The following is a 14,275-nucleotide window of genomic DNA, read 5'->3' as shown; positions in this document are numbered from 1 at the left end:
AAGGGGCAGGCGACCTTTTTTTTCCCCCCTCAATAACTTTCTCCTGACCCTTTTTTGTTTTTTAACTCAACAAAAATATCCCTGGTGTTCCTCAAAAAAAAATTGTTTGGTGTTCATCTCTTTAAAAGTTTAAGGAACACTGATCTACACTATCCCTGAAAAGTGTTTGTCTAATGTGCTCTTAATCTCCAATTATGGGGATTCCATCACCTCCTTAGTCAATTTATTCCAGTGCTTAACCACCTTGATAGTTAGGAAGTTTTTCCTAATGTTCAACATAACCCTGCAATCCTGTTGCAATTTAAGCCCATTTGTTTCTTCTCCTAGCCTCAGAAGTGAAGGAGAAATATTTGTCTCCTTCCTTGTAACCAAAGTTTATATACTTGAAAACGTTAGTACCTTTTCAGTCTTCTCTTCTCCAGACTAAACAACCCCAGTTGTTTTAATCTTCCCTTATAGGCCTTGTTTTTTAGCTCTTTAATTGGTTTTTTTTGCTCAAGTCTGGACGTTGTCTACATCTTTCCAGAAACAGGGCATCCAGAACGGGACAAAATACTCCACCTGAGGCCTAGTCAGCATGGAATAGAGTGGAAGACTTGCTTCTTGTGTCATATTGCAATACTCCTGCTAATACATCTCAGAATGATTTGTTTTTATTCTTGAAACAGTGTTACACTGTTGACACCCATTTAACTCAGATGCCTTTCTGCAATGCTCCTTTCAAGGCAGTCATTTCCCATTTTGTAGGTATGTAACTGATTATTCCGTCCTAAGTAGAATACTCTGCATTTGTCCTTACTGAATTTCATCCAATTCAGATCATTTCTCCAGTCTGTCCAGATTTTGAATTTTAATCCCATCCTCCAAAGCACTTGCAACTTCTTCCAGATTTGTGGTATCTGCAAACTTCGTAAGTGTATTCTCTACACCATTGTCTAAATCATTAAAAGAAGATACTGAACAGAACCAGCCCCAGAACTGATCTCCATTGGACCCCATTAGATATGCCCTTCCTGCTTAACTATGAACCACTGATGACTGTTTTCCAACCAGATACGCACCCTCCTTCTAATAGTTCCATCTATCTTATCTTTCCCTTATGTACTTGTGAGAAGGTCTTGCAAGCATCAAAAGCCTTACTAAAGTCAATATATACCACATCTACCACTTCCCCCATCCACAAAGCATACACCCTGTCAAAGAAAGTTATTAGATGATTTTTATATGATTTGTTCTTGACAAATCCATACTGTTATTTATCCTCTCCATTATTTTTCCAGGTACTGGAGTTAAACAAATTGGCCTCCAATTCCCCAAGTTATTTCCTTTTTTATAGATGGGCAAAACATTCTCCTTTTCCCTGTCCTCTGGAATCTTTCCCGTCTTCCATAATGGATCAAAGATAATAGCTAATGGCTCAGATGACTATGCCATGATATATTTCATCAGGACCCAGTGACTTGAAGACATTAAGTATTTTTTAACTTTTTCTTTTCCTATTTTAGCCTCAGATCCTACCTCCTTTTCACTGGCATTCACTACATTTGACATTTAATCACTAACATTTTGGTGAAAACTGACAAAGTAATTTAATACTTTGTCATTTCAACATTTTCAGTTATTGTTTCTCTCACTGATTGAGAAACAGTTCTGAAATGTAGAACACGGAGCTAGAAGGGACCCTTGAGAAATCACCCTCCTGTGCCGTGGCACAACCAACTAAACCGAGATCATCCCTGACAGGTGTTTGCCTAATGTATTTTTAAAAACTTCCAATGATAGGAATTTCTTAACCTCCTTTGAAGCCTAATTATCCTTTTAATTACAAATTATAAAATCTTTCCTAATATCTAATTAGTAATGACCTGGATGGGGAGATTGATTGCACCCTCAGCAAGATTGCGGATGACACTAAGCTAGGGTCATCTGAAGAAGTAGGTCTGGCCAATGAAAGCTGATCACCTAATAAACTATCTTAGTCTTTAAAGTGCTACCTATTTTTTCCTTTTGTTTTACTAAGCTAGGGGGAGTGGTAGATATGCTGGAGGGCAGAGACAGGGTCCAGAGTGATCCAGACAGATTAGAGGATTGGGCCAAAAGAAATCTGATGAGGTTCAACAGGACAAGTGTAGAGTCCTGCACTTGGGACAGAAGAATCCCAAGCATTGTTACAGGCTGGGGACCAACTGGCTAAGTAACAGTTCTGCACAAAAGGACCTGGGGATTACAGTGGTTGAGAAGCAGGATATGAGTCAGTGTGCCCTTGTAGCCAAGAAGGCTAATGGCATATTAGGTTGCACTAGGAGGAGCACTGCCAGCAGATATAGAGAAGAGATTATTCCCCTTTATTTGGCTGTGGTGAGGCCACATCTGAAGTAGTGTGTCCAGTTCTGGGCCCCCCACTATAGAAAGAATGTGGATGCACTGGAGAGGGTGCAGCGAAGGGCAACCAAAATGATTAGGGGGCTGGAGTGCATGACCTATGAGGAGAGAGAGAGGGATTTGGCTTTGTTTAGTCTGCAGAAGAGAAGAGTGAGGGGAGATTTGATAGCAGCTTTCAACTTTCTGAAGGGAGGTTCCAAAGAGGCTGGAGAGAAGCTGTTCTCAGTAGTGATGAATAGCAGAACCAGGAGCAATGGGCTCAAGTTACACTGGGGGAGGTCTAGGTTGGATATTAGGAAAAACTATTTCACTAGGAGGGTGGTGAAGTATTGGAATGGGTTACCTAGGGAGGAAGGTGGAATCTCCATCCCTAGAGGTTTTTAAGTCTTACCTTGACAAAGCCCTGGCTGGGTTGATTTAGCTGGGATTGGTCCTGCTTTGGGCAGGGGGCTGGACTTGATGACCTCCTAAGGAGGTCTCTTCCTGCTCTATGATTTTATAACTTCTCTATCTAACCTAAACCTCTCTTTCAGTCCCTTCTTGTTCTAGCTTTACACCCTGTTAGCTTTTATCAATTTATCACAGCCAACAGTTACTTACCAGTACCGGAACTTTGAACCCAAAGTAAAATAATGTGCAAAAAAGTTCTTCTGAGGTGGCAGTGGTCTGTCCAATCGGAAAAATGTGTGATGCTCAACACAAGCTTTCCACAAATTCTTACATGCTCGGTAATTCACCATATTGAATCCCAGTAACATTTCTCTAGATTCATGCTAAAAAAGAAAAATATTAATTTATTTTAGAAATTATGATTCCTTATGTTTATGTAATGTATTTTAAGATTATTGTTCACTGATAACACTGACATTTTCTAAAAGAGTACAAAGCACTCTCAGAGTATATTTCAAGTGTCACTCTAGCTAGTTAAATTAACTTAACACACACACACTTAATTTTATATCCATTTTTTCTTTTTAATGATCCTGCTCTCAATTTAGCAACAGGGTCTCCCCACAGGTCTAATGACCTTGGAAGAACTCACAGCTGCAGAGAAGATGTTGCTGCCAACAGACCACCTCTCAGCTATTATGCCTGGGTGCTTTGAAGGAGGAAAGAGAAATTGCAAAAACCTTGCCTCTCTGTTCCAAGATTCCAACAAGAGTGAAGGGCGTAAGCATTAGCACTAATGGTTTAGAGAAGTAGAGGAAGTAAGGTGCAAGCATGTGCACATGAGAGAGAAAGGATGGGAAGAAGGTACTACCATTGTTAAACTCAAGGACAGCTGTCATTCAGTTCTGTGTAATTAACATCTTTATAGTGCTTACTAGTAGGAACAGCAGAACAAGGCTAGCAGGTACTGGACAAGCTGGCAAATTAGGAAGTTTGTACTAGCCAGGGTATTTAACACAATAACCAATGCTAACTTGGCTCTCAAACAAAAGATTGGCTTCAGTACATTTAATCTGCCATTGTTTATCAGTTGCAGTATCCTCCTTCAAAGTTGCTTGCTGGTTAGCTTCCTCTCCAATCAACTGAGACTCATCCCCTTTGACCCTTCTTGGAATATTGGAACAGTTTAATCATGCAGAGGGTGATTAGAGTATGGGACTGAACAAGCAATAAGCCTAACAGTCTGTGATACTCCCTGAAGTCTCACAGTGCCACATGTGGAGAGCTCACACAGTTGGGCCCAACAGCTGCAAGTGTAAACATTTTCAAAAGAAGGTAGTATGCAATGATTTTTTCCTCTATGAACTAGTTACAAAACTGGACAGACTCTGAAAAGGTTCATAACAAATTTTATCCATGAACATCCTATGCGCAACTTGAAGTACATTTTAACATTCTCTCAAAAAAATTTAATATAGAATTTGTAATAATTGGAGTTTTAACAGAGAAAATGCTCTCAGCCATCATAACTCCCTTTCAATGATTTATTTAAACACAGATAAAGGGCTTGTCTACACAGCATGGCAAAGCTCTCCAGAAGGAGGTGATTTATACAGCATATTAATTTGATATGCTCTAACTTCCCTGCATAAATCCTGTTAGGGCATTGTAAAAGATATGACAGGATTACAGATAGATAAATTTAAGCAGTAGTGTGGACCTAACTTACATTGTTCCTGGGTAAGAAAAAACACATCCCCCAGGGACACAAGTTACAGCAACTTAAGCACTGTCTACTCCAGTGCTCTGTCCACAGGAGACCCTTTGCCATCAACGAAGTGGCCACTTCTCACAGAGACACAGTGATTATGCTGATGGGAGAGCACTCTTCCATGGCATGGAGCAACTTCACCAGCTATGGTATAGCAGCACAGCTATGCTGAAGTAGCACTTCTAGTGTAGATCTGTGCTATGTAAAAGGTAACTAGATAACTTTTAGAGTGTGTTAGCACAATCTACCTGGGCAGGTAGAGCACAGCATGTTAGAATATATTACAAAGCACACTTCTTTAGTGGCTCTGCCAGCACCATATAGACTTAAAGCCCACAATCTCTTAAAAGCGGATGAACTATTCTTTACACATGTTGATAATGCACAGCACTGACATCAGAGATGATCAGACCAATTAAAAAACCTCCAAGTTGTTAAATTAATTTAGATATTTAAATTGGAAGATTTTTGGATTGGCTTTGTCCATAAAAAGTCAGGCCCCTATGCACACTGAGGGCATAAAGCTACCATTCCTTCTTTAAGGCGTGTAGTTTTGGACAGAAGATAGGCAGATGTAGAGGCTGACTGAGGTGGAATTGTGAAACCACCTTTGGCAGAAACTTGGAATGCTGTCATAGCGAGACCTTGCCCTTTTGCCATCATTGTTCCTCGTTGTTTAACCATCCTCACTGAAGTAATGATGACAAAGAAAAGGACTTTCCTGGGGAGGGCAGAGTGTGCAGGATCCCAGCACTTCAGAGGGAGAGTTCATTACAGAGGTAAGGACTAGACTGTAAGATGGGTAAAAATCAACTGACTGCCACATGATGATGGAAGGAAGTAATGGTGGCTGAATGCCTTCTGATACAGCTAAGAGCAAGATTCATGATTTTCATGTGGAGTAAAGAGGGAATGCCCACAGCTTCACGGTCAAAACTTTAATGTTGGACCCAGCAAGTGAAACATTTCCATTTGACCTGAAAGAATCAGGTGGGGAGTCCTTTTGGCTACTGGAGAGGATATCTTGCACCACCAATAAACATTCTTGGGCTAACAGAGGTGTCCATCCAAAAACCATGTTGTCAGATATAGGATGGTTTGGACTTTGCATCTGGTAAGATAGTTGATAAGACAGCTCAATTCAGTCAAATGTTCTATGATGCACCGTGCATGACAGCATAACGTGTCTTCCTTGCATATGCCTGAATGGGGACATTGTGGAGAAATACTATGGAAGTGGACTTGGATCTAGTAGAATGTGCCTTGATTGCTGCAGGAGGCTGGACTCTTTTCAACTGGTAACAGATGTATGTAGTCTGATATCCATTTAGAGACTCTCTGGTGAGGGGAAAGATTGCTTTGCCCTTTGATTGCTGAGTGAGACATAAAAATACCTTAAGGGTCTGCCTAAATAGCTTTGTTCTATCCAAATAAAAGGATAAGGTTCCATGAACGTTAAGCATGTCCGCTGAACCAAATATAGCCTCAAGTATGGACGTAGCAACCAACCTGCATTCCTGTAAATTGTTTGGAATAGAATATGATTCTGCTAAAGTAGCTTATCTGGAAACTGCTCAAATTCTGGCCATAGATTATAAAGTCATACTTGGCCAGCAGTATCAAGTAGTTAGAGATCCAGAACTGTAATCCTGCCAAGGCTCATTATCTTACACTCCCTATCTATGAGGATGGAAGCATGGGTGTTGTTTGATGTACTATGACACAGCCTGTATTACCAGAGTTATGCAGAGAATGCAAAACAGAAAGGTATAAGCATGGGAGAGGTATAGCACCTTTTATCAGCCTCCTTTAGGGTTGACACACCCAATGGCTTTTTTTTTTAAATAAGAGAAAATGGTGCTGGTACTCCAGGCTCAAACTTGTTTGGGGGGGAGGGGAGGAACACCTCACTGAAATGCCATGTTGGGAGCTGGAAACAAAAAACGCCTCATGTGCCAAGCAAGCGTCCATCAGGAGACAAGCCGCCCCAGGAAAATAGATGCAGGTACGCATGGGGGAAATATAATTTCTTTTCTATGTGCTGGGAAAATAGGTTACAGTACGCCATTCCAGGCCCTACCATCACAAAAAGCGCAATGGGAGCATCCTCAGCTGGAATATACCGTTTGTTGTGTCCTGCTGAAAAACGGCATCACTAATTGATATGGCCACCCTTTTCAGTGCCAATGAGAGCAGAATGTCTATTTTCTATGGAAGTTCTTGAAACTGACAGCAGAATCATAGAATCATCGAGAATTGGAAGGGACCTTGAGAGATCATCAAGTCTAGTCCTCTGCCCTCATGGCAGGAGCAAGATCATCCCTGACAGATGTCTATCCATCCTGCTCTGAAATCTCCAGTGATGGAGATTCCACAACCTCCCTAGGCAATTTAATTCAGTGTTTAACCACCCTGACAGTTAGGAAGTTTTTCCTAATGTCCAACCTAAACCTCCCTTGCTGCAATGTAAGCCCATTGTTTCTTGTCCTATCATCAGAAGCCAATGAGAACAATTTTTCCTCCCTCTTCCTTGTAACACCCTTTTAGATACTTGAAAACCACTACCATGTCCCCTCTCAGTCTTCTCCTTTCCAAACTAAACAAGCCCAATTCTTTCAGTCTTCCCTCATAGCTCATGTTTTCTAGACCTTTAATTATTTTTGTTGCTCTTCACTAGACCTTCTTCAATTTCTCCACATTGTTCTTGGAATGTGGTGCCCAGAACTGGACACAATACTTCAATTGAGGCCTAATCAGTGTAGAGTAGAGCGGAAGAATGACTTCTCATGTCTTGCTCACAACACTCCTGTTAATGCATCCCAGAATCATACTTGTTTTTTTTTTTTTTTTTTTGGCAAGTGTCACACTGTTGACTCATATATAGCTTGTGGTCCACTGTAACCCCTAGATCCCTTTCTGCAGTACTCCTTCCTAGACAATCACTTCCTGTACTGTATATGTGAAATTGCTCCTTTCTAAGTGGAGTACTTTGCATTTTAAACTTCATCCTGTTTACCTCAGACCACTTCTCTAGTTTGTCCAGATCATTTTGAATTATGAGCCTATCCTCCAAAACAGTTGCAACCTCTCCCAGCTTGGTATCATCTGCAAACTTAATAATCATACTCTCTTTCAGGGCTACTCAACTTTGGAAGCCCCGGGGGCCACAATGATACAGCACACACCAAGGGCCGCAACTTAAGTGTGGCTGCATATATTAATAAAATGCAATATTTACCCAATTTCTATCCATATGAAAACTCTTTTAATGAGAATGACAATCAAGGAGTTTAACTACTAAAATGCAGATCAACAGAAGACCATTACATTGATTACTACTTTATTTTGGCTCCCACCCACGGGTCAAGTGTTGAGCCCCACGTAAAGCCAAACTGCACCATAGGCCGCATGTTGAGTAGCCCTGCTCTATGTCATCATTTAAATCACCGCTGAAGATATTGAACAGAACTTGTCCCAAAACAGAACCTTGCAGAACCCCCCTTGTTATGCCCCTCCAGCGTGACTCAACAGTTAATAACTACTCTCTGAGAACAGTTATCCAGCTACTTATGCACCCACCTTATAATAGCTCTACCTAGGTTGTGTTTCCCTAGTTTACTGATAAGATGGTCAGGCAAGACTGTATCAAATACTTTATTAAAGTCTACGTTTACCACATCAACCACTTTTCCCTTATCCACAAGGCGTGATATCCTATCAAAGAAAGCTATCAGATTGGTTGGAATAGTAGTCGGCTGGTGTGATTGGAGCCAGGCTGATTGGTACATCATATAGCCCTATTTCTGAATGTTTCTTGTAAGAAGCATTGGTTGTTGAAACAGAGTTCTCCCAAGCTGAACTTGAGACTGTTCCAAAAGCACATGCTGGGGTCACAAGCTTCAATATGGCTAACTCAGTTGATCCTGCAGTCATTGTATTTGTGGATACCAGCTTCTTGGGTAAGGAAAAAGAGGAAATTGCCATGGAGTCATCAAAACCCTCAAGTAGTCATGATTCTAGAACAGAAGCAGTGGACTATGCCAACCCTCCTGGTCCTTGGAGTCTTGTGTGTATGGCAGTGCTGATGGAGCTGTCAGAATGTGATGCATTAGAAAGATGCAGCCAGCAAGAGGTAAACATAATGCAAGAGGAAGCCCTACGCAGAGGTGAATGCCCTAGAACATGTGGAGAACTTACTTCTTCCAAGGTTAACAGTTCATGAGGCCAGGAGCACTTCCAATTCTCCCCGAAGTAAATGGTATCAGTTTATTGATGGGAATGGATCTGGTAAAGTGGCCTGGTCTCAGCACCAGCATTTCACAGTATGCTGACATAGCTGAGGCATAAGGAGTAAATGGATCTAGCATTGAAGGTTCTGCTGAGCAGTGTGGCCTCTTATGCTTGTTCACCTTGGAGAGTGCAGCAACTCCATGGCTGGAACTTGTGGATGATGCAGTGACTTACTCCCATACATATGTGCATGCTTCCATAGCAAGGCCCTAACATGGGTCTGTAGCTTTGGTACCAGCAGACCCAGAGGGAGGTTCTGCTGAAGCACTCTTGGATTTCTCAGGCCAATGTAAAAAGAAGGGAGATCTGTGGCATGGTTCTGACTTCAGGACTATGACTACTTCTATGAGATATTTCTTGAAGCAGAGAATTGGCCTTCGAATAAACAGGCAAGGAAGGAGGCGTAGACACTGCATGCAGAGGCAATGTGGACTTCCTTCAAACAGTACAAATTGCATTGGTTTCCACTGCTGATGGAAAACGAGCAAAAGCAGGAAGCACAGACTCTGAATCCTGGCATCTTTGGCAGAGAGGGCAAGATGGGGATATGTTTGGTGGGAAAAGCTACCAAAGCAGCATCCAAGATCCTTATTTATAAAAACTGCTACAAATTACCAAAGTACAATGAAAAACAAAATCCTAACTATAAATGAAAATAAGAACTGTTTTTGTCAAATATTTTGGAAGTGCTTGACTAAGAAAGGCATATCAGTAGAAGCTCTGATTCAGACCATGCAACAGTGAGAAGGAACGGAAGAGATGGCCAAACAGCCCCTCCCTTTATTGCCTTGGGACAGCAAAGCAATACTGGCCTTTGTAAAGCTCAGGCTCCTGGCACATTATGCATGTCCATTACCAGGGCTCGCCGAACCATGGCGAGGCCCGCTCGCCAGCTACGCTATCCGGCGATCTGCTACGCTGTCCAGCTCTTCTGGGTTGCAATCTACTCGCCATGGGCGAGTAGATTGCATTATTTGTCGAGCCCTGTCCATTACCTTCAGTGGAATACTTCAGGAACTATATCATTCCATTTCCCATGCCCATTCTCTTCCTCAGTGACCTCTCTTACCAATTTAGATTGTAAACTCCTTGGGGCATGGACTAGGTCATTACTCACCAAGTTCAGTATCATTGCATACTGATGTCAAGTAACCGTAATCAGCAGAATACTTATTCTTTATAGAAAACACCAATAACTGTTCAAATATATTTTTAAGAAGGCAGACGTCTCTAAAAGTAATAATATTTCTATATTATGCTGTCTAGAATTATTAAGAAATTGTCATATTTTCTATTTATATTTAAGTGGGACAAAGCCAAACTATGTTAATAAAGTCAGGAATACAGATAAAAACATAACTAAGAGTTTACTTACAAACTCAAAAAATTACAAATAAATGTCAAGCATTACATTTAACTTCAATTTAGCTTGATTTCTGCCATAACCAAAATTAAAAGTAAGACCATGCTGTATTTTCTTACTGCTGATTTTAGCTAGTCTACGCAGACAGAATTAAAAACATTTGAATATTCAAGCCAACTAATTCAAAATAAATTAAAATCGGAAGTGTTTTAAAACAGATAAGTTGCCCTTTGGATAACTAATGAATTATATAGCAAGCTGGTGGAACAATGTTTTATCCTAGATAAAGATACACTAATTCTGTAACAGGAAAAGTATAATGCAGCCTTTTCTTAATGGGGAAATTTCATTCCTATTTTTCAGGAGATCAAAATTTAAGATGAGTACTCACCAATTCTTTCCTAAGTTGAATAAAAAACTGTTTGCACTTAAAAGAAATTTTTACAATCTTCAACCTAAATGAAAAATAAAATCAGAATATTTATACACTTAGGACAATTAAACCATTAAAATTATTATGGTACATTTATTGAAATGTAAATTTTCTACAGAGAACTAAATTTAATTCCTATGAAATTTAATTTGGCAGAAAATTGCTAAAAGACAACAGCTATACAGGCAGTCCCTGAGTTACGCGGATCCGACTTATGTCGGATCCGCACTTACGAACGGGGCTCTCTCGCCCCGGAGCTCGCAGGCAGCGGGACCGCCCAGAGCGCAGCAGTCCCGCCACCTTAACCTCCGGGGCGAGAAAAGCTGCTCTGGGTGCCCCTGGTCTGCTGGGGACCGTCTCCAGCAGACCAGGGACACCTGGAGCAAAGCCGGGGAGGCAGAGGAGTCCCGCGCCTCTGAGGCTTTGCTCTGGCAAAGCCGGGGAGGCACGGGACTCCGCCGCCGCTGCGGCTTTGCTCCCCGTGTCCCTGGTCTGTTGGACACGGTCCCCAGCAGACCAGGGACACCTGGAGCAAAGCCACAGCGGCGGCGGGGTCCCGCGCCTCTGAGGCTTTGCCACAGCAAAGCCTCAGAGGCGTGGCACCCCGCCGCCGCTGCCGCTTTGCTCCCTGTGCCTCTGGTCTGCTGGGGACCGTCTCCCGGAGCAAAGTCACATGTGATCTAGGACCTGAAGGTGTGTGTAAACAGTTGTAACAGGAACATGACATACACTGTCTATTTTATTGCACAGGGCTTGAAAGCGGTGTAGGGGAAGAAGGCCCTGGCCATCACAGCAGCTAATGACGCTCTTGATGAATTCTATTCTCTGGGTAGGTTCCAGAGCGGATTTCTGTAGTTTTATGAGCAGACCCAGTCAGGAAAAAAGGTCGCCTGTAATGTTTGTCGTGATTAGCATTTGTTATGAAGTTCCTTTGATCAGACAGTCATCTAAGTATGGGAATATGATAATGCCTTGCTTCCTGAAGAAGGCCATCACCACTGTCAGCATCATGGAAAAACATGTAGTGCTGTTGAAAGCCCAAAGGGAAGGACTAGTTATTGATAATGGTCATTGCCTACCATAAACTGGAGGAACCTTCTGTGAGAGGGGTGTATAGTTATGTGGAAATATGTGTCTTGAAGGTCGACGGCTAAGAATCAGTACCCCTTGTCCAAGCGCAGGTATGATGATTCCTAAGGTCACCATCCTGAATTTGTGGTTGTGGACAAACTTGGTAAGTTTCCTGAGATCTAATATGGGCCTCCATCCTCCTGTTTACTGGCAGTAAGAAAATTGTTGGAATAAAACCCTCTTGCCTGAAATTCGGGTGGAACCTGATCTATCACTGCCAAGTCGAGTAGTTTTTGAACCTCTGCTTGTAAATGGGACTTCTAAGGGGTTTCCTGAAGAGGGATAGGGAAGGGGAGTGTTTAGGGGCACAGAAATAAAGGCAATCATATAGCCTATTCAGATGATATCAAGGACCCATTGGTTCGTAGTTATGAGGTTCCACTGATGGTAAAAAGGGCCTCAGATGGTGAAGTATTATGTGGATGGTGCACTGGTTCTGCGGGGAGATCGCTCAGGCCCCTGACCACACCTTCAAATTACTGTTTTGGTACCAATGAATGAAAGGTTGATGACTGGGCTCTTCTCCTAGTAGGCTACTGTTTAGATCCATGATCAGTCTCTGATGTTGTCTTTAATATGGGGTGTATCTCCTCTTATTAGGCCGTGTGTACATACCTAGTGTTCGAAGGGTTGTACTTGAATCCTTCACTGAGTGAAGGACCTTTTTTCAGTTTTGACTGCAAAGAATTGATTCCTGTCAAAGTACAGAGCCTCTACTTTTGTCTGCAGTTCATGGGGGATACGATATGCAGCACATGACAATCGCTGTTACTGTTGCCCTGGACACCATGTCTGCTAAGTCTATAGATGCTTGAAGTACCATTCCGGCGATGAATTGGCCCTCTTTCTTAAACTGTAGCTGTGGCCTCTTCTATTCAGGAAGGTTGTTTAAAAGCTCCTGCAGACTGATGTAACTGACAATCATAGCTGGCGAGGAGAGTCATATAGTTGGATTTTCTGAATTGCAGATTGGCGGAGGAATAAACTTTCCTTCCAAAAAGGTCCAGTCTTATGTTCTTTGTCCTGGGACGTTGATTTAAATTGTGGCTGTCTGAAACGATGGTGTACAGAATCTACCACCACGGATTTCGGCTGGGGATGGGAGAAAAGAAAACCCACCCCTTAGCCGGGACAAAGTATTTTCTATCTGCCCTGCAATTAATGGGGGAGGGAGCTAGAGGCCAGTTTCTATCAGATGGTTCCATGAGAGCCTTGTCAATTAGTGGTGCTATCTTGGAAGATGTGGTGGACTATAAAATCTTCAGCAACGTATGCTGCTTTTTTTGTACCTCCTGCAGAGCTATGTTTTGGGACGGTGCCACCCTCAGGTCATCTGCAGGGGAGAGGAAGAAAGAAAGAAAAAGACTCACTGAGGGACAAAGAAGTCTGGAGAAGTGAAGAGTAACTGTCTGAATTGGATTGAGGTAAGTTGTCATCCTCCTTTGCGGGATCTGTTGAGTGGTAGCAAAGAATGATGGTGGGGGATAGGTTGGCAAGGATTAAATAGCGGTCGTAGGAGACCACATTGTTGTGTGTGCCAGGGTTGCTACGGCTGACTCTCATGATGGGTGCTGATGTGAAAAGTGAATATGATATTGTCTCCATGGTTCCCAGGGTGACCACTGGGGTTGATATTGCTGCAGAAGGTAAGAACACGGGTGGTTAAATTAAGAATACTGTGGGCGACAGTATCGTGGTTGGTGCCTGCTTGAATGCCATGAAGCTACTGATGAATGTTGTTGGTAATGCATGCTGGGAGGAGAACATACTCCTATGCCTGGTGCTGGGTCTGGTGCCCAGACAGGAGAACAAAATGTTCTCAGAGGAGCATCAGTGCAGACTAGACTCCCTGATTATGGGAGAATGAAGTGAGTTGTTTGTCAGCACCAGTGATGATGGCACTGGTGATTGTGGTGTTCAGTATGGGGACTCTGTTGTTTTCTGGGCTTTCTACTGGTGCCAGTTCATGCTTAGGTCCTAGAACACACTGCGAGTCAGAAGACTGTGCCGGTGCCAGCATATCCAGCGGCACCAGTGGCAGCATGTCCACTTTAGATAGTGCCAAATGGGAAGTTGCAGACAGTGCAGAGGCTGGCTTTTCTCTTTGGCTCTGACTCCAACCTTTTCATCAGTTCTGCGTTCCACTTTTCCGCAGTGCTGGAGGTGGACACACCAGTGAGCCCATGACACGAGATGTTAACAAAATAGCTGGAAGGAACCGTTCCAGAGAGAACCGGGATCTACAGGAGTCCCTTATAGGTGATGAATTGGCTCTTTTGCTCAGAGTTAGTGGTTCCGAAGGTGCCACTGTCTGACTGTATCAGCTAAAGGGATTTCTCCCACAGCAAGTTCTTGAGCCTCATCTCCAGGTCTTTTCTTGCCCTGGCAGTCATATTGTAACAGTGTGGGCATTTCTGTGCCACATGGCCTTTGACAAGGCACTTTATGCATGAGGCATGCCTGCCTGAAGTGGGCATTGAGTCTCTGCAGGAGTTGCATTTTTTTAAAGACAGGA

The 14,275-nt window shown here is 42.6% G+C and overlaps 1 protein-coding gene across 2 annotated transcripts in view; it reads right to left on the bottom strand.

Moving 5' to 3' along the window:
* Positions 1-14,275, bottom strand: part of PTPN4 (protein tyrosine phosphatase non-receptor type 4) — a 216,284-nt gene that overhangs the window by 92,662 nt on the left and 109,347 nt on the right. For both annotated transcript variants that reach the window (XM_075933064.2, XM_006137719.5), the window contains exons 11-12: positions 10,588-10,651; positions 2,983-3,155 (exon numbers count right to left, since the gene is read on the bottom strand). In XM_075933064.2, the coding sequence (XP_075789179.1) occupies positions 2,983-3,155; positions 10,588-10,651 (237 nt within the window). The remainder of the gene's footprint in view (positions 1-2,982; positions 3,156-10,587; positions 10,652-14,275) is intronic.

This window comes from Pelodiscus sinensis, chromosome 7 (assembly GCF_052426305.1).
Source record: "Pelodiscus sinensis isolate ZL-2025 chromosome 7, ASM5242630v1, whole genome shotgun sequence".
In the NCBI taxonomy this organism is placed as follows: Eukaryota; Metazoa; Chordata; order Testudines; family Trionychidae; genus Pelodiscus; species Pelodiscus sinensis.
Note: the sequence above shows the minus strand (reverse complement) of the source record. Positions and strands in the feature narration are given on the sequence as shown.